Source organism: Chiloscyllium punctatum, chromosome 24 (assembly GCF_047496795.1).
Source record: "Chiloscyllium punctatum isolate Juve2018m chromosome 24, sChiPun1.3, whole genome shotgun sequence".
NCBI lineage: Eukaryota > Metazoa > Chordata > Chondrichthyes > Orectolobiformes > Hemiscylliidae > Chiloscyllium > Chiloscyllium punctatum.
Window position 1 is genome coordinate 44,667,065 of NC_092762.1, and position 20,800 is coordinate 44,687,864.

A 20,800-nucleotide genomic window follows, 5' to 3' on the forward strand; every position below is an offset into this window, starting at 1 on the left:
CTAAACCTATGCCCTCTAGTTCTGGACTCCCTGACCCCAGGGAAAAGACTTTGCCTATTTGTCCTATCCATGACCCTCATAATTTTGTAAACATCTATAAGGTCACCCCTCAGCCTCCGCACTCCAGGGAAAACAGCCCCAGCCTGTTCAGCCTCTCCCCATAGCTCAGATCCTCCAACCCTGGCAACATCCTTAAATCTTTTCTGAACCCTTTCAAATTTCACAACATCTTTCCGATAGGAAGGAGACCAGAATTGCATGCAATATTCCAACAGTGGCCTAACCAATGTCCTGTACAGCTACAACATGACCTCCCAACTCCTGTACTCAATACTCTGACCAATAAAGGAAAGCATACCAAACACCACCTTCACTATCCTATCTACCTGTGACTCCACTTTCAAGGAGCTTTGAACCTGCACTCCAAGGTCCCTTTGTTCAGCAACACTCCCTAGGACCTTACCATTAAGTGTATACATCCTACTAAGATTTGCTTTCCCAAAATGCAGCACCTCGCATTTATCTGAATTAACCTTCATCTGCCACTTCTCAGCCCATTGGCCCATCTGGTCCAGATCGTGTTGTAATCTGAGGTAACCCTCTTCACTGTCCACTACACCTCCAATTTTGGTGTCATCTGGAAACTTACTAACTGGACCTCTTGTGTTCGCATCCAAATCATTTATGTAAATGACAAAGATCTTTAGAACATTAGAGCCTATGGATTGCCGCCTTTGAAATGTGCCAAACAACCGTAAAGTAGTGATTGAAAATGCCTGAAAATTGCTCACAAGTATACGCCATTAACTAGTTTATGTACACCCAAACACCAGAAGAAGCATTGTGTCCACAAAGGCGGTCGTCTTCATCATCAGATATTCCTCCCATTGGTTGTAAGTTTGCTCACTGAGCTGGAAGGTTTGTTTTTAGATGTTTCATCACCAAGCTAGGTAACATTGTCAGTGAGCCTCCGGTGAAGCACTGGTGTTCTGTCCCACGTTCTATTTGTGTGTCTTGATCTGTTAAGGTGGGCGATATCCTTTCCAGTTCTTTTTCTCAGAGAATGGTAAATGAGGTCCAAATTGATGTGTTTATTGATGGAGTTCCGGCTTGAATGCCAGGTCTCTAAGATGTGTTGTCCTAGTCGAAGTGGTGTTTTTCTTCATCTGTATGCCAGGACACTGGTGATAGTGGATCATGTCTTGTTTGTGTATCTTGGTGACTAGTTTTCTGCCTGTCTGCCACTAATATCCTTGCATACAGACAAAGGAGGACACCACTTCGATTGGGATAACACGTCCATCTGAGGACAGGCTAAACAGGGACAAGCGTGGCAATTCTTAGAGGTCTGGCGTTCAAACCGGAACTCTATCAATAGACACATCGATTTGGACCCGATTTACCAACCTCTGAGAAAAAGAACCGGAAATGATATCACCCACCTGAACAGACCAAGACACACAAATAGAAAGTGGGACAGAACACAGCGCTTCATCTGGAGACTCGCTGATGATGTTCACTGGCATGGTGACAAAATGTCTGAAGACAAACCTTCCAGCTCAGCAAGCTAACTTACAACCTGAACCTCAACCTGAGCTACAAATCTTATCCAAAATTGCAACTCTTCCTACTTGTCGGATAAAAGCCTTCAGTGCTCAAGTAATGTGGATAACTTTTGTGTCTGCTGTTGCTAATGCTTTGACTGACCTCAGGGAATAAGACAAACCATCTGGAAAAGCTGGTGGATTGGTTCACATGCCTTCACTGTGACTATAACCGAACAAGTTAAAGTTTAGATAGATTCCTTTTGAAGGTTTAGTTCCAGTGAAACTGATTACTCCCTTCATTTGTGGTTAGTTCTTTGTAAGAAACATTTGCGTTCATTCTGTCGTCATGAAATGTTTGAAGCATGAATTTTAGTCATGATTGTATCAGGAGCAGCAGCCATGAGAATATGACAAAGCAATGGTCAGGTAAGTCCTTAGGACTTGAAAGAGAGAGGTGATGGCCATGAAGCGTTGAGCTTTGGGGAAGTGGCGGTCCCATGTATTCTAGGTTGAGGAGTTTTGACTGATCAAGAATTATGTTGCACTCTGCAAAACTGAGATTATCAGAACAGCAGGACGATACCACTTGGGTTTCCGCTCCAAGTACAGTTGCCAAGTTAGCATTTTCTTTGCATGTAGCACAGCCTCTATGTTGCGAAGAATAGCAATAAACTTTTACTTGAGAAACTCCCCCTCTTTTCTGTATTCTAAAATATAACCCAGTTATCAAGTTCTTACAGCTAGGATTTATTTATTTAAGATGTTGCTTTTATGTCATCATTAGTTTATAAATAGAAGATGAATTTCAGTAAATCATTTGCAGCTGGAATACTAATGTTAGTGTTTACACCATCCAAATGCCAGTTGTCTAAAAACATGATCACTTCAAATTATGACTATGTGTGACTTGAAATAATACCAATTTCTGATGCTGTCCAGAAGGTTCACATCAACTGTTGTGTAAAAAAATATAACAGATATGACCAACTGACAACAGATTGTGCTGAGAAAAGTCATATTACTTCCTGACCATTTTGTTACTTTTCCTTCTAGCCGCCTCCTAAACTCCCCATCGGTGTATTTACACAAGACTTTCAAGAGTTTGTAAATAAATGGTAAGTGACAACATACTCTGTAAGAGCACTGCCTTCTCATAAACAGTCCAACAAGGATATTTGATGTCCCAAGGTAGTTGTCAGACCTTACTTTTCCCTCTGGCTTACTGCACGGCATCAGCTTTCCCCCCCACCTACTCCTTGTCTCGCGCTTACAACTTCAGCATGAATTAGATTTGATTCTCCTATTGGGCAGCATAGACTAAATAATCCTGACTCTGAAGTATTACACTGGTAACCAATTTAAAATGCCGTTGGGCTCACAGTGAAATCCATTTGTGCACAGTCAAAGCTAATGTACTCATGTTATGGACCAGGCCAGACCACCTCCAAATATTTCAAGAAAGTAGCCCAGACCCAAACTTTGTTTTAAGCAGCTGGCCCAACCGCTTAGTTTTAAACAAAGCGCAAGTTATTTGCAAGATTACCAAATGGAACATAAACAAAACAGAACAGAATATAGAATAGCTTAACTATTTAAGAGCCCAATTGATGCTATCACAATCTAATGGTGCTGCAACAGTCCCTATCAACACCCCCTTAGCAAAAAGGTAATATCATATACAGGTTCTCACAGGAGGGAGAGGTGGCAGAGAGATTTATCATGGAGCCTCCTCCTACTGTAGCTGTTTCTTTAAATTCAGAAGCTTAAACTGCTTGCTAAAACGAAATGGAGAAAAGCCAAGCTAGGAGAACTAGCCACTCTCCTTTCATTGTACACATGTTTTTGTTAAAACTTGAAAGCCTTTTTCCTCAGACAGTATCTGTTAGATATAATCAAATTGGCCCTAAAACCATTCACACCATTTCACATCAGAACTTTGGCTTTTGCGACCACTCTCAAAAATAAGCCAAGGACAACCTAACTTTGTTAAAGGAGCAGCATCAGACACTCTTATGCTGGAGCCTGGTCTTTGTGGGTAAAAGAAATTCACACTTTTTTTTTGATTTGAGGAAAGGGTTATGGAGGTCACCAATCCCTGCTACATTCCCATTGGCAAACCCCTGAGCAAGCCTGGGCTGAGTTTAATTAGCTATGATTGACAGTTGCCAATATTGTCATGCCAACCATGATCCAAGCAATCAGTACCATCTTTTCTCAAGATGTAGAAATGGATGTGCCTTTTCAGAGTTTGGGTTCGTGGATTCCAGTCCTGATGAGTACAAGATTAAAAAGCTTCAACTGAGTGTTTCTTCTTAACAATGTGCAAGTTCTATCCTGGCAAGCAAATATTTAGGAGTTCCATCAGATTGAAACATAGCAAATCTAGTTGCTTTGGTCAAGAAAGGGGCAAAATAGAAAGGTGGAAACCACAGATCAATTCGCCCAACTTCTGGCAGGAAAAATGTTAGCTTATTGAGCAAGTTCCAACAGGGTGCTTAGATAATCTCAATGCAGTTGGGCAGATTCAACCTGGCTTTGTGAGAGGGAGATCATATTTGACTAATTTATTAGAGTAGTTTGAATAAGTGACAAGAAACACTTTAGTGGAAATCTTGTTGATGTCATGTATTTGGATTTCCAAAAGATGCCTGTTAAAAGTTACAGCAAGTAATAAGAGCTGGTAGAGTAAGAAGTAACATTAGCATGAATAGAGGGGTTCATTATTAGGAAGCAGAAAATAGGAATAATCGGGCCCTTTTCTAGTTGGAAAGTTGTAACTAGTGATGTACCATAGGGATGAATGTCGGAGACCCTATAATTTAAAATATCTATGTCAGTAACTTGGATGAAGGAATGCAGGATTAAGCGACTCAATGATTGCTAAATATTTTTTCCACTGGCTTGCCGATGCAGTACAAGTGGAAAAATACAAACTTGTCCACTTTTGACAGCAAGAATCCAAGCCGAATCAGAGACGGAAAAGGAGATTGATAGTCAGAAGCAGGGGGCACGGCTGAAATAGTAAACAAATACCTGGTATCTACCTTTCCTAAAGAGAAGGATGCTGCCAAGGCCGTGGTGTCAGTGGGAAAAAAACTCCCTGTCACTAGAAGGGATCACAATGAGGAAGAAATCTTAAATTGTTGACACTTAATAGTTAACAAGGCACTGCAACCAGATGTGACGCATGTGAGGATTTTGAAGGAGGTGAGGGTAGAAATTGTGGAGGCACTAACCATAAACTTTCAGTCTTCTCTGGATTCTAGGGAGGTGCCAGAAGACTGAAGAATTGCAAACATTACAACTTGTTTAAAAAAGGCTAACCTTGGCAATTGCAGACCTGCGAGTTTAACTTTGGTAGTGTGGAAACTTTTGGAAAGTTGTTTGGGATCAAAGCATTAGTCACATGGGGAAAAAGTGGGTTGATTAGGAAGAATCACTATGGATTTCTAAAGGGGAAATAGTATTTAATTCAGAGTTTTTTGAAGCAGGAGCAGAAGGGTTGGTGAGGATAATGCTTATGTTGTGTATAGATGGATTTCCAGAAGGCATTCAATACAATGCCACACTGCAGACTTGAGGAATATTTTGAAGTCATTAAATGAAAGCGACAGTGGCAAAGTAGATACAAAATTGGTTGAGTGATTAAAAAGTAGAGAGTAATGGTTTTTGGACTGGAAAAATGATTGTGGCGGAGTTCTCCAGGGATTGGTCTTGGGACCCCTGCTTTTCCAGCTTCATATTTATTATCTGGGTCATGGTCTGCAGACACCAATTGCCAAATCGCTGCAGATGACACGAAACTTCAAAGAATTGTAAACTTAGCGGAGATCAGTGTGGAGCTCCAAAAGGACATTGACAAGTTGGAGTGGGCGAGTGAGGTTCCATGCAGAGAAATGTGATGTGATGAGCTTTGATCAGAACAACATTTGAAAGAGCACATAAAATAGGGTGTACAATTCTAAAGGGAATGCAGGAGCAGAGCCAACTGAGTGTATATGTGCACAGATCATTGAAGGTACAGGTGGAGCGAGCATTTAATAATGTATACTGATAATGGATGATGACGGGATAGTGTAGGGGAATGGGCTTAGATTAGTTCACAGGTCAGTGCTACATCAAGGGCCAAAGCGCCTGTTCTGTGCTGTATTGTTCTATGTTTTATACCGTGTTCTTGGTTTTTTGAATTTGTACAAAATACTTGTTAACCTCAGCTGGAGCTGTACAGCGGATGCCACATGATAAGGAAAGATATGCATGTTTGGAGAGTGCAGAAGTGATATACTAGATTGGTTCCAGGAATGAGAAACATCGGTTATAAGGATAGATTGAAGAAGTTGGGACAGAGGAAAATCTGAGATTTTCAACATCATTACTGGGCTGGATAGAGTAACTAAAGTGAAGCTATTTCCACTGGTAAAAGATATAGGAAGAGGGCACAGATTTAAAAAGATGTGCAAATGAAGAAAGAGTGATGTGAGAAAAACCTCTTTCACATAGTGCATAGTTAGGGTGTGGAATGCACTGCCTGAAATGTGGAGGAGGCAAATTCAATCAAGGTATTAACAAGGGCATTAACACTAGTAGTGTCTCTCTAATGAGAGAACAGCCCTCCAGATAATAAAGCCAATGCAGGCACAATGGGCCAAAGCCTGCACTAATCGTTCTGTGATAAGAAGTCTTCTGTTTAAGTCTATGATGGAGCAGTTGTCTTTTTCTCTGAGTCTTTTATCTGTGAAATTCTGTTCCATAGGGTGCTGTAGTGTCAATGAATATTTTTAAGGCCAAATTAGATAGATAGTTGCTTGACAGAAAAGGGAGTCAAAGAGCATTGAAGGTGGACAGGAAAGTAGAGGCCAAAGTTACATCCAAAACAATATTATGAAATGGCAGACCGCGCTTAAGGGGTTGAAGGGCCTATTCATCTGAATCTGGATGTTCTCAATGGCAAGACAACAATTGCTGCTCCAGCCAGAAATACAAACACTTGTGAAAAAAAAAATTAAAAGTTGTGGCTTGTTATCGAGTTTTTAATTTTTCATTGTGAGTTAACATGTCAGGTGCTCTTGAGTGCACATTACTTCAGGAGGATTCTTGAACATCATGGCTTGAAGCTGAGGCTGTTAGTAGAAATCCAAATGTTTTGCAAGCTCTAACAAGTATCAGGAAATCAAGAATGAAAGGATTTGTTTTACAATTTATGATCTCTGAAGATTTAGGACATTTCTATCCAAATCTGAAGCTCCAGATGTTTCAGTTTACACAATAGCTTAATTGCAGCAATTCAGTTAAACAGCATCTTCAAGAGATTACACCTGATGAAGGCTTCCTTCAGTGTGACTAATCACTTTCAATCTTAACATAGTCTATTTAATATCCAATAGACTAATTCAGAGAACAAAGCACTTCCTTTCTTTATGATCCATGTTTGTGCTCAGCGCTTTCACTAAGTTTGGTTTGATCTATTTTAAGGCGTCAGTACCTAGACATCTCTTCCTGTTCACTATCTCCTTTTATTTAAGCAAGCAATTGATACAATGGGTGTTTGGTGATCCAATACCTTGTCTTCTAAAAGATTTTCTGCCATTTTAAAAATGAGCACCATAAAGGCAAGTCTCCCTCTGATAGTGCAGTTTGTACTTATATTCACCCTGCTGCATGAGTACAGTTCCTGAAGCATTTTGTCCCCCATTGTTTAATGCTGCATAGTACTGAATTACAGCCATGTATCTGTAAACCACTCCGTGCTGAGGATATGTAGTTTACACTGGCCTCTTGATTGTATTGCCTTTATGTTTATATTTCAATAATTATCTGTAATCCTCCTCTTGGATTTTTAATTTTGCACCTTCTACATTCTGAATTTACACGTCAATGCCTCGTAGTAGTTAAATCTAATCTTTGAGTCAGGTTTGTCTTAACACAATCTGCTTGAGAATGAATAAGGCCTATACCCCAATTATTATGGTTTGGTTTGCTGGCAGGCAGGAGTATTTAATCAGGCTGATTCCCAACTCTCTGCAACAATGTTAGCCATTTAATTAAATTCAGGATATTCCATGTGCTCAGTGTTCAAAATTTGATGCTCAAAATTATTAAACAATTTTGTTGAGATGAACAGGAAATAACTTTTCTTTGGTTGGGTCAGTAACTACAGTAACCAAAACATTTATTAGCAGTTGAAGGGAGATATTAGCAAAAAGCTTTTACAATGGGGTTGTTAAGACTCAGAATCCCTGAAAAAGTGGTCAATAATGATATTTTTAAGAGAATAGATAAATATTTGAGAACAAAAATGTCACAAGGAAATGGAAAGTGAAAACTGAGCCAGAACAAAGGCCAAATTTAATTATTTTCTTTGTTTTTCTACAAGAATTCAACAATCACCCGTTTACATGCATACATGTGTAGTGTTCTATTAGACCAAATTCTACATAGCAAAACGTTATTGGTGGTAAAATTGAAGATGGTAGTCCTCATCCAAAACAGGAATCTCCTAATGTTAAATAATCACCCTGATCTGGAATAAACCACTGCCATCTGGTTTTCTGCTGTGACTAGATCTCTTCTTCCCTCTCCTCATAAAATAAGTAAATAAATAAATTCAAGGAAATTACTTGTAAGGAATTAACTATTTTCTTCCCCTATTTGCTACGATCATTGTAGCCCACATTCACTTAAATTTAAAACAACGTTGCAAATTTTCAAGCTGAAGTGTCATGAATGTACCAACTCTTAATATGTGCATTTGTTAACCTCTGTAATGCATTCGGGTTAGATGCCATGGTCATCTTTTTTATCCTTGCTCAATGGTGCTGGGTGAATAAAGCTGCTAACAAGGTTGAAAAGCAATATATTCTAGATCCCAAGTGCACTGGCATTCTTGCAAAGTTGACCTTGGTTTTCATCTGTTTTTTTGGTATCTTACATTGTGGCCTATAATTAGCACCTGTGTAAGATACTGAAGATAACTGATAATTACGTCACTCCTCCCACCTCCATCCCCTTCTCCTGAAGATGTGGAGTCTTTGCTTGAGTTCAATGCCACTACCACCCAAGGATACCTGACCCAAGTTCCTTTCTAAGCAGTGAGTGTTGGCAAAGTGTTCCTTGTGAAGCTTCATAAGTAATCCAGCTCAAGAGCAGGGAGATGGGGTCAGTCATCGGTCATTGTTTTTTTTTTGATCGCTATTTGAGTTACCCTGTCACAAAATGAAGCTATCATTAGGACAAGCCATGGCAAGTAGTTTTCTAGACACAAGTAACAGCCACTTGGCTATGGTAAAAGACTAGGCGAAAGTGAAGGCTGCAGATGCTGAAGATCAGACTGGAGTGTGTGGTGCTAGAAAAGCACAGTAGATTAGGCAGCATTGGAGGCGCAGGAGAATCGATATTTCAGGCAAAAGCCCTTCATCAGGAATGAGGCTCTGAGCTGAGGGGGCGGTGAGATAAATGGGTGGGGCTGGGGGGGAAGATAGATGGAGATGGGGGTAATGGTGATAGGTCAGAGAGGAGGGTGGAGCAGATCGATGGGAAGGAAGATGGGCAGGTCATGAGGGCGGTGCTGAGTTAGAAGGTCTGAACTGGGATAAGGTGGGGGGGCGGGGGGGCGGGGCGGGGAATGAGGAAACTGTTGAAATCCATATTGATGCTATGGGGTTGGAGGGTCCCAAGGCGAAAGATAAAGCGTTCTTCCTCCAGGTGTTAGGTGGTTAGGAAGTGGTGATGCTAAAAGACCATTGTCATCCGTAAACTGTATCCCAGCACGAATCACCACCTGTTGATTGTTCTTGTAAAAGGATAAACGTCGGGATATTTTATTATGCCAGAGGCACTATATAAATGCAAGTTATTGTTAATCATACTGTTTTTTTAGTGTCAGAAATGCCTGTGTTTTAGCTGGGTTTTAAGACTTCATTTTCAACTGGAAGGTTATACATACAAGGCTGGCTCTTATTGATCCCTGCAGTCTGCAGGTAGTCAAACTTTTTCAAAAGCAAACTTCATGGAAAATATTTTTGTCATGATGTTTGTGTGATTTGTCACGATGTAGAATTTTTAAACACTGAATTTGCTCTTGTTTGAAATATTAATGGTCTGTGTACATGAGAATGTTCCAGGCTATGCGCATGTAACATTGATTTTGTTTCTTTAGTTGCGTTCAACATATTATATACAGTAGTTATATCACAAGGTAACGATTGGCTATGAATCTGTGTGTAGCTATGTAGCTGAAGAATTCTGCTGAAAGTTGTCAAACCAACATCAATGTAATTACTGCAATGTTTTACTAATTAAAATTTTTAACTGCAGCTTATTCAAGAATCCAGCTGACAGAGCAGACTTGAAACTACTTATGGTGAGTGAAATTGTTCCATCAGGCCTTTACATCTATTCTGTAGTATTTTAACAGCTGGCGTTCTTGCCAACCTAATTATTCTGCTTAAGATGGCACTTAAGCTCCCCACTTCTGCACAATTAATGAGACTTATAGTACACAGAATTTACAATCTTGAATTAGGTCATTTGGCCTGACTGACCTTTGCAGGTGTTTGTGCTCCATATCCTACTTTATCTAATGATTATAACATATCTTTCCTATTCTCTCCACCCTTCGGCTTCCCTTAAATACATCTTGTACTCTCTGGCAGCAAATTTCACAATTTAATCACTGACTGAAGATATTTCTCCTGGGTTCCCTATTGGGTTTTTCTGATTTCCACATCACCAAACAGATGGTCATTTTGTTTTGACAAGCCTCAGGCTATTTTGGAGAGTTAATCAGCACATTTTAAAATCCATTTGGTGCTGTTCTAATTCCGAGCAGTCAGTGACCGTGCTAAATTCTTAAATTTCAAAATTTGTGGCAGCACGGTGGCTCAGTGGTTAGCACTGCTGCCTCACAGCACCAGGGCCTCAGGTTCAATTCCTGCCTCAGGCAACTGTCTGTGTGGAGTTTGCACGTTCTCTCCGTGTCTGCGTGGGTTTCCTCCCACGCAGACACGGTGCAGTCAGGTGAATTGGTCATGTTAAGTTGCCCGTAGTGTTAGGTGCATTAGTCGGGGTAAATGTAGGGGAATGGGTCTGGATGGGTTGCTCTTCGGAGGGTCGGTGGAGATTTGTTGGGTCGAAGAGCCTGTTTCCACACTGTAGGGAATCTAATCTAATCTCTTAAGAAAGTGCAGTTCTAACAGTTAAAAATTACTCAAATGTAATACATCCTTTTTAACTTATGATCAAATTGCATCTGATAATTTGACTGGGGGTTGCTTTTTTTCTGTGCTTTCAGGTTTAACTTGAGTTTCTGTGTTGAGGTTGATACACCATGTGACTGAAATTGTCTTGGGTTTTCATTCACTGTAACATAATGAAGCCTATGGCTACAAAAAGCATGTAATAGCTTTGATTGAGATTTTTTTTCTTTCTTGTCCCTTCGTTGAGTTTGCTGTACTGGTGATATGTTTTTTAAAAAACTCAAGTTTTCAGATTTACTAAAGTCAAATTAACACCAAAGTTACAACTTCTATCCAGTCTAGCTCATTATAGCTGTAAATGAAGTAGTAGTCTCAGGTAAACATGCTTCAATTAGTCCATTGTTTGACACTTGACTAGAATTGTGATAGCATTAAAGCAACATTTTGTTTCAGTAAGTGAAGCATATGTTTAGTGAATACTGTGGGATACAGTATTGTTGGCTGACATCCAGAGTTTAGCCTGGAACCTTGGTACAAAGAAAAATAATTGCATTAGAGGTAAAATACTGTGAATGCTGGAAACTTGAAATAAAAATAGAAAATTCTGGAGAAACACAGCAGGTCTGGCAGCAGCACCTTTGGCGAGAAGCAAAGTTAACATTTTGAGTCTGATATGATTCTTCAGAATTGAGGAATCAATGTATCAAAGTTAGTAATCCCTGTAATTTATTTTTCCATTCCTTTTGATGAAAGCTGAATAGAGAGTTTCTTGAAATGTTTTTCACCTTCAAAATGTCACTGGTTATCGATCCATCTTTACCTAATTATTTGACAACTGAGGATAAGCATTAACCTTGATGAGTACATGTAACTTACCTGCAACAATGGTTATGATTCTTTGTTAAATTATGAAAGATCACCCAGAGTAGAAAAATTATGTAGATTTCTTGCTGCAATGTTCTATTCATTTATCTTGGGTAAGTTGATTCAAAACATGTTACCAAAAATTCTGGTAATCTATTTAGTGCCCCATGGCCTTATGTTTGAGAATGTAATGCAATTACAATGTATAATATTTATGAGGGGGAAGGTGATAGTCTAATGGTACAATTGCAAAACTATTAATCTAGACACTTAACTACCGTCCTGGGGACCTGGGTTTGAATCTTGCCACAGCAGATGGTGCAATTTGAATTCAATAAAATAAATTACCTGGAATTAAGAATTCACTAATGACCATAAATCTATTGTTGATTGTGTCAGAAAAACCCATCTGATTCACTAATGTCCTTCAGGGAAGGAAGTTTGCAGTCCTCACCTGATCTGGCCTACATGTAACTCCAGACCCACAGCAATGTGGTTGAGACTCAACTACTCTCTGAAATGACCTAGCAAGCCACTCAGTTGTACCAACTGCAACAAAGTCTCAAATAAATGAAACTGGACAGATCACCTGGCATTGACCTAGGCACTGGAAAGAACAGCAGAAACAGCCCCGTCAACCCTGCAAAATCTTCCTTACTAGCATCTGGGGGCTAGTGCCAAAATTGAGAGAGGTGTAAGCTTCAATGAGATCCCCCTCATCCTCCTAAACTCCTTTGAGAATAGATCCAGAGTCCTCAACCCCTCCTGATGACCAGCTCCTCCCAGGATCCTTCTTATCAACATCTTCTGGATGCCCTCAAAGGCCAGCATGTCCTTTCTTTGATACAGGGCCGAAAACCGCTCACAATATTCCAAATGTGGTCTGACATGAGCTTATATAGCCTCAGTAATACATCCCCTGCTATGGTATCTAGCCCTCTTGAAATGAAAGCTAATATTGCCAGCTGAACCTACTTGCTAACCTTAAGAGAATCCTGAAGTAGGACTTCCAAGTTCCTTTGTTCTTTCAATCTCTGAAGTATTTAGAGACGATTGGTAAATATTTCATGCCTTTAGTCTTCCCAAAAGTGCATAACCTCACTCTTCCAAAATTGTGGAATTCCCATTCCAGTATTTGTTCCTTATTCAAATTTAATTATATCACCTCAGCTTCATAAAATTAAAAACCTAATTGACTACTTTTATCCCTGTTCTATCCTTGTCCTTTTTCATCACTCTTCTAAATCAGCTGAATTATGTCCACTTTCATCAAAGCCTTCCCAACTACTTTGTGAAATTGACGAGAACTCAATCAAGACCTGTCCCCTTTCTTGAGCCTGCTGTATTCTGGCTTTTAAAAAGAGCAATCCTGAATGAATTTTTAAAATACTGCTCCCATGCTTTCGTACTAATTCTATCTCAATTAGTATTAGCATAGGTGAAATCCCAGACTATTACCATCTCTTGTTCTTGCTCTTCTCTGAGATTTATCCTCAATTTCTTCTATCTAATTGTTTGGGGGTCTGTAGTACTGTGCTAGTAGTATGGTTGTCCCTTTTTGTGCTTCATTTCTGTGTAAATTATCTCATTTGATAATCCTCTGCCACAGCATCCCTTTCCACCAATAACTGTTTCTTTAACCAAAATTGCAGCCATCCTCCTTTCTTGTTTCTGCTATCCAACCAGCATCTCTTCTGAAAACCCTGTAACCAGGAATATTGTTTTGATGCTTACCTTCCTTTCAGCTATGTTTCAGTAATGTTCCAGTCAAAAATCCTTTGCAAGATCTGAGATTTATTTTAAAAAATGCTGTTTGACTGTGTAAAAATAAATCTGCAGTACTCCTAATGGTGTATATAATATTCATTTTATGTATGGTTGTAGCCTGAACCCAATGACTTGGCTTTCAAGGGATTTTCATCATTGGGCAAGCAGACCCAGACTCATTCTTTGATTGATGGGGGTTGGCTCAAAGAATGAGGGGGTTGCAGCAAAAGTGGGACACTGCATAATTGTCTGTCTATAATGAGCCAGGTAACCGCTTGTCCAGATCCTTAATACTTTTTATTATTATCGTCAATAAAAATATCATTGTTAATTTTGATATGTGGTACTCAAAAGTGAAAGAATGTTTTGTTTTTGCATTGATGACAAGTAAAAACAGATGTGCAAGCCACCTTTTTACTTGTCAATCATCTGGTATGGAAGTCAAATTGAAATACATTTGAATATTGGGCCTCCATTCCCCTGAACAATAGCAATGGTGAAATCCCAGACTATATTTCAGGTCTTTGTAATTCGGTGCATGACATCTGGGTAAGCCTTCAGTGGCATAATGTTTTTAAAAAACTAATCCCGCTACCTTGCTGTTGCCCCATTTTATTGGTTATGTGATCCATAAGTACATGGCAGAAGGTGAAATTTTTAAAGGCCAACGCTTGATTTTCACTTTTTTAAAAATTTTAGGAAAGTCTGTTTACACACTTTACTCCCCCATGGGAATTAAAGTATCGCTCGTTTGGAAATGTAACTTCCCATTTGAGGGCTTCAGTGAACATTAACCTTAATTTCAATGGCTATTGGTTAATTACGTTGGCAGGGGGAAGTGTATTAAAAAGTTTTAAAATGCATTTGTCAGAATGTGAATGTGTTTTTTGCTAGACAGATGATACACAGTAAATTACTTTTTAATCCAAGTTTATTTAATCTCTAATGACTATATTGACGTTCGAGAATATCAAGTGCACCAGTTAGCATACTGAGTTTATAATTCTCATCGTAAAATTGCAGCAGGGGTCAACTGAACTAATTACAGTTCAACACTATATGTTTCCAAGGTTTTGCAAAAGACTAAAGCGGTCATTAAGGAAAGTTAATGCATCTCTTATGTCCTGTAATCTTATTTCTGTAATGTGGGTAAGACCGTCAGTACAAATGTTATTTTTCACTCCTATCTCTGTTTGATATCTAACTACACCATTGGAAGGACTTGCTGAACAGCTTGGGTATTCAGCTGCATCCCTATTCAGCTGTATCCCTACAAAATGTTAATTCTTGTTTCTTGCTCTTTTACAGAGCCACACATTCATTAAGCGGTCTGAAGAGGAGGAGGTGGATTTCGCTGGCTGGTTGTGTAAAATTATGGGGCTGAACCAGCCCAGCACTCCAACGCGCACCGCTGTGTGAGGAACGATCAACATCCTTTTTTTTCCCTCCATCCCCACCTTTTGCACAGCTCCTGTCCTTCTTTGCTGATGTCTATCAACCACTACTGATGTGACTGTGGCATCAATTGGGACTCTCCCTGCATTCAGAAACTAAGTGAGGAGTTTTACATCAAGGCAGCATTGGCAGATTCTTTTTAAAAAGCATTGTCTTTCTTTAGCTGGTGAGTTATTCTTTTGGGTGGCCACTTTCCTCCCTTTTTAGTGTCAATGCCAATGATGTTAAAGGTATGGTGATTAACAAGAGTGACTTGCTGGAAGCCTGTCAGTTGAGAGAGAATTTTTTGCTGCCGGTGAGTTCTGCTAGTTGTCAAAGTGCAGTGGTTAACTTCACAGATTTATGTCACGTTTCTGCCATAGGTGCTCTGTGGGGCAGTTAAACTTTGCTTTCCAGTTTAAGTATGGGTATTGCTTTTTGTTTTGTTCAAAATACTTACCAGAGTGATGCCATTTTCACAAAGGGATGCAAATTGAAGTTGCACATTCGAAATCAAAGTAATGGCTAGGTTACTTTTCCAGGTCAAGTCTGTATAAGCCAAATTTATTCCAACTGTCCTTACACTTGACACTCCTGTGGATAATTAATTAATTAGTTTTAAACTGAGGAATATCTTTAAATTGACACTTTCAGCTTGTTGGTTCCTATAGTCATTCATTCAGCCAGTAATCAAGCCATTGAGTAATTAAACTCCCTGTTGTATGTTTTTCTCACATCACTTCCAAGGATACAGTTAAAGGGAGCTGAGGTAATGGGCTCCTGCATATTTTTTTAAATGACTGAAGTGTCTGTTGATGGAGCAAATTTCTTAAATGCATGACTGGCCATGGGTGGATAATTTGTTCAGTAAAAATGTGCATGCTGCATCAGTCGAAGATATTACTTTAACTGTGTTTCTCTTTTACATGTTTAATAAGGATGCCTTGTAGTTTTTATCCCAATGGAATCATTGCTATTATTCTGGCAGTTTAAAGTTTTCAACTAAATGGCAGTTCACCAGAGTGACTATTCTGCAGATGTTTGTAGTGTTTTGAGAAAACCTTCTACATTTAACCAACCTGCTATACTAATCAGTGACCAGCTGTGGGCATTCGTTCTCCATTAAGGCATCTGGAGATCTATAGGTGTTTCCAGGTAGGCCACAGAGTGAATACAATTACAATTTCTTGGCATAATAAGAGTGTCTAAATAATGCATTTGAAAGGGTAGGAATGCCAGTCCTTGGGGTTATAGGTGTGGTTGGTAATTGTCGAGAGTGAATAGGAGTGTCAGTCCCTTTTCACCATTAGTTTAATTTTCAAAATTGACTTCAAACAGACTTTGTTTAATTTTGTGCTAACATGGAAGTGTCAGGGTCTTCCTGCATATTTCATTATTGTACTATTCAGCACTTCTGCCTACTTCTTTCAAAGATTCCAGTAATCTTGCAAACATTAGAATTAGTTTTAAGTGGCTATGAATTCACTTCCTCTTGACAATTCTGAGGTGGCTGAAAGATTAATGCTGAGTTTCAAATTGGAATTTTGATATTTCTCAGCAACAGATTCACCCACTTTGCACAATGATTGAACAGATGGTGCATACCCTTTTGAAGTACTTGTATCAAAGAGCAGCGGTAGATTTGATAGTGTTAAAATAGTTAGATAAATTTAAAACAAATTTTCAAAGGATTTGCAATCGTGGAAACACAGTCAAGTAAATTTTGGTTTTGTCCTCCTTTTTTAAAGTGATACTTGGTTCCCCAGACCATTAGCCATGTTCAATTTGACAACAGTCTGTGGGGGAAATTGAGTTTTTAAAATCAGCTAAAGGAAGACACTGTTTTTGCTTTTGATCCAACCTGTTCTTCCTGAGTTGTAAATTGTTATGGCTTCCTAGTTTTTGTGCAAAAAGCAAAAAAACAGTTTTACTTATGTTTCTGTTCTTAAGTTTCTTCTTTAGTTCACTTTTTAAAATTGCTTTTATTTTGCTGCTTCACTGCAAGATGTGGTTTGTAAGCTAGGAGTTTACTTCTGAAGAATAGGGGTTTGATCTTTGCAAGCACTGGCTTTCCAAATATTCTGTTACCATTGCGGGTAAAATGTGTACAACATACTGTGACGTTCCCCTGACTTGCAGCATTTATTTCAGTCCCTAGTAGAGAAAACACTGCTGGTTTTCAGGCTTACTACGGTAAATCCTTCTTCTAGTTTTATGTACTGTATTCATCTGAAATTTCCTCAATGACACAAAATCTAGTTTGTTTATGAAGTATATGATTCGCAATTTAGTGCTGCTTAGAGTTGTGCACTTGTGGTGCTCAGTTTGATTCAAGGATAGTCTTGACTATCGCTGTAGACCCAATAGCTTGTTAATTAACAATTTTGCAGATGCAATATAATTGGCCATCTAGTGACCATTTCAGCCACTAAGCACTCCAAGGGGCCAGTCAACCAATCAAAGCAAAGCACATGATTATCACCATTTACAGGAAGAAAGGTCAACTCATAACACTGGCCAAGAATTGTATAGATTGAAAATTTGGAGCAATGGGAGTGATTTTGATTCCCAAACCCATTAGCTTTGCAATATTATGCCTAATGGAGTACACCTTCCACTGAGAATGGTGCTTCACTAGTTTCATTCTTTTAATCAGAACACTTTACATTTCATAATTCGGAATCATGTTAATATTCCATTTTCAGCTTGGGCTGCATGGAGTAAGTTGTGAAACAAAAAATGCCAAGTTCTTACAATCTTCTTTCAGGTACTTCAAAGAAGAGCTACTCTCAAAATTACTTGTGTAGATTTAGGGTTTTTTTATTTCTGTCTCACTTAATGATTTTCTGACTAAACTATACAGCGGGCCAAGTGCTTCTGAGGCAAACTGCACCCTAAATGCACTTCTCGGGGAATAGGATCCGTTTCAAAGTGCCTGGGGGAAAATAATGAACTTAATTTAAGAAATATAAGTTTAATCTACTGAGGTGTCGAAGGTAAAAGAAAAGCACTGTGATTCGAATAATGGAGTTGAGTTTTGTGCTGGGACATCAGTTCTTTGTGTTGTGCTCCTGTATAGTTGTGTATGGATTGTACATGCCTATGCCTTTAAATAAAATACATGTAAGCTGTTACTGTTAAGGCACTGGTGCAAATTGGTGTATGTCACTATATCAGGTTTATGTTGTTGTGTCCATGCACTTGTACCCTTTTTGTGAAGCCTGTGGGCATCCTGTGCTACTGGATGTGGTTAGCTCTTTTTAAAAAAAAAAGTCTCACTTCGTGATGTGTAAAATAGATTTGGCTTCTTACAAAAAAAATCACCAGTAGCACGAGTTCTATTCTGGTTGTTTTTACGCTTTTTTTCTTAAGATTTTGCGAAGCAAATGATGTGGACTGAATGTATAATTTAATCATTTGTTGCAAAAAAGTTATTAAAACTGAATTGACAATTGTTCTGTGTGAATAGCAAATGTACCATTTGTCTAAAGTGTGTGAACTAAGGGACTTTTTCTCCTTTTTTATTTTGAAGATTAGTGCAGGTATTGTTTGATGGTGGACGGCTTTCAATAGGAATGACCCAGGTTTGATGAGCTGACACGCTTGCACTTTTAAGTGTTCTGTTGGTGCATATTTTTAACTCAAACAACAATATTTGTCAATAAAAATGGCACTTTATAGTAAATTGGGAAGCACTTTATTGAATTGTGTAAAAACTGTACTCAAATGGTTAGCCATTCCAATTAAACTTGCACTCGTATGAATTATTAAAACTGTAAACATTTCCATACTACACGTTTTAACAGCATTATATATCTTCCCTGAAAATAATGTCACAGGGTTGAACAATGCAGAGATTCATTCTTAGAGGTGTGAGGTCAGTTCATCAATTAAATCTGGAATGTTAAGTTAATGTCAGTAATGGTAAAGCATGAACTAGCATCGTTTGCCATTAAATGCCATTTAATTCACTTCCCCTTTTAGGGAAGGAAATCTATATCTTTGCATAGTTTGGACTACGTGTAATTCCAGATCCACAGAAACATTGTTAAGTCTTAACTGCTTGCTGAAATGACTGAGCAAACCACTCTGTTAAATGCAGATACAAATGGGAATTCATGGCCGTTCAACTCTATGAAAGAGTACGTTTTAAAAACAAAGTGTGAGGATGGAAAGAAAATAGTCCCCACGCTGGTCATTTGTGGGAATGTGAATGTATCCGAATTCAGATGGCTCTTGAGTTATTCTGCTGGCTGATTAAGTAGACAATCCCATAATGTCTATAAAGTGAGTAAATTAGTTCATAAGTTCCTAAGAGATAGGAGTGGAATTAGGCCATTCCGCCCATCAAGTCTGCTCCATCGTTTGATCATGGCTGATATGCTCCTCACGCCCCATTTTCCTGCCTTCTCCCCACAACCCTTCAACCCATTAACAATTAAAATATCTGTCTAACTCGCCCTTGAATTTAGCAACTGTCCCAGCATCCACTGCATTTCGGGGCAGTGAATTCCACAACCCTTTGGGAGAAGTAGTTTCTCCTCCATTCTGTTTTAAATTTGCTACTCCTTATCCTAAAACTGACAGCTCATCCTAGAATGCCTCACAAGAGAAAGTATCCACTCCACGTCTATTTTATCTATATCTTTTATCAGCATGAATACCTCAATTCCCTCATTCTTTTAGATTCCAGAGAGTATAGGCCCAAACTCTTCAATCTTTCTTCTTACAACAAACCCCTCATCTCTGGGATCAATCAAATGAACCTCCCTGAACTGTATTCAGTACTTATCCAATTTTCAAAATACACTAGAAAATGGTATTTAGAATACCACGCATGTGCTATCTCTTTAGCAGATAGAAAACACATGCAGGTAGATCGCATCAAATATTGCCATATTCATTGAAATCTGTAAATGTATATAAAAATTTAATATTTTAAATATTCAAAGATGCAAGGTTTTCAGAAACTATAGGAGTGGGGGGAGCAGTATTGGTGAAGAAAGCATTGCAGTGCTGTTGAGAGAGGATATTATGAGAGGGGTGAAGGAAGGAAACTATTTGGGTTAGATCTAAAATCAAAAGGTCCTATTATATTTATGTAATATATAGGCCTTCAAACAGTCGGAAAAAATGTAAGGAGACTCATTTGGCATAGTGCAGCGAGGCGGCTCAGTAGTTAGCATAGCTGCCTGTCAGCATCAGGAACTTGGGTTCAATTTCAGCCTTGGGTGATTCTGTGTGGAGTTTTCACATTCTCCCTATGTCTTGAGTTTCCTCCAACAATCCAAAGATGTGCAGGTTAGGTGGATTGGCCATGTTCAGTTGCCCATAGTGTCTAGGGATGCGCAGGCTGGGTGGGTTAGTCATGGAAAATACAGGGTTACAGGGGTGGGGGGGAGATCTGGGGGGAGTTTGGTGGGTGCTGTTCAGAAAGTCAGTATGGATTTGATGGGCCAAATGGCCTACTTCCACTTTGGAGGGATTCTGTGATTTGTGAGAAAATTACAAATGTGCAAAAATTATAGAGTACTCATTATGGGAGGCTTTAAGTATCCTGACATGGCTGAGTCAGTGATTGTGTAAAGGGCAGAGATTTTACTGTGTGTTAAGGAGAACTTCTGTGTAACTATATTTCTAATCCAATGAGAGTGGCGACATTGCAAAATCTTTTTCTTGAGAATCAGTTGGTACAAGTAGAACTAATATCAGTAGAAGGACAGTGATCATTGTATCATAACGTTTAGGTCAGCTATGGCAAAGGACAAGGAGCACAACATCATAGGAATAACTAACTAGGGTCGAACTGATCTGGCTTAGATAAATCTGAATCAGTGGCTAGCAGACAAAACTGTAATTGAACAAAGGGCTGCCTTTAAGGAGAAGCTAGGTCAGGTCTAGTCAAGACATAAGGTGAGAGAAATGAATGCTGCTTGGATGATGCCGAATATCCGGGATCAAAGGAAGTGGAAAATTGACAGTTATCAGCTAAAT

At 39.0% G+C, this 20,800-nt stretch overlaps 1 protein-coding gene across 1 annotated transcript in view; it reads left to right on the top strand.

Moving 5' to 3' along the window:
* map2k2a (mitogen-activated protein kinase kinase 2a) overlaps window positions 1-18,260 on the top strand; it is a 75,230-nt gene extending 56,970 nt beyond the window's left edge. Inside the window, exons 9-11 of the mRNA XM_072593776.1 lie at window positions 2,601-2,662; window positions 9,861-9,906; window positions 14,681-18,260. Of these exons, the coding sequence (XP_072449877.1) occupies window positions 2,601-2,662; window positions 9,861-9,906; window positions 14,681-14,791 (219 nt within the window). The 3' untranslated portion in view covers window positions 14,792-18,260. The remainder of the gene's footprint in view (window positions 1-2,600; window positions 2,663-9,860; window positions 9,907-14,680) is intronic.
* Window positions 18,261-20,800: the final 2,540 nt, after the last annotated feature.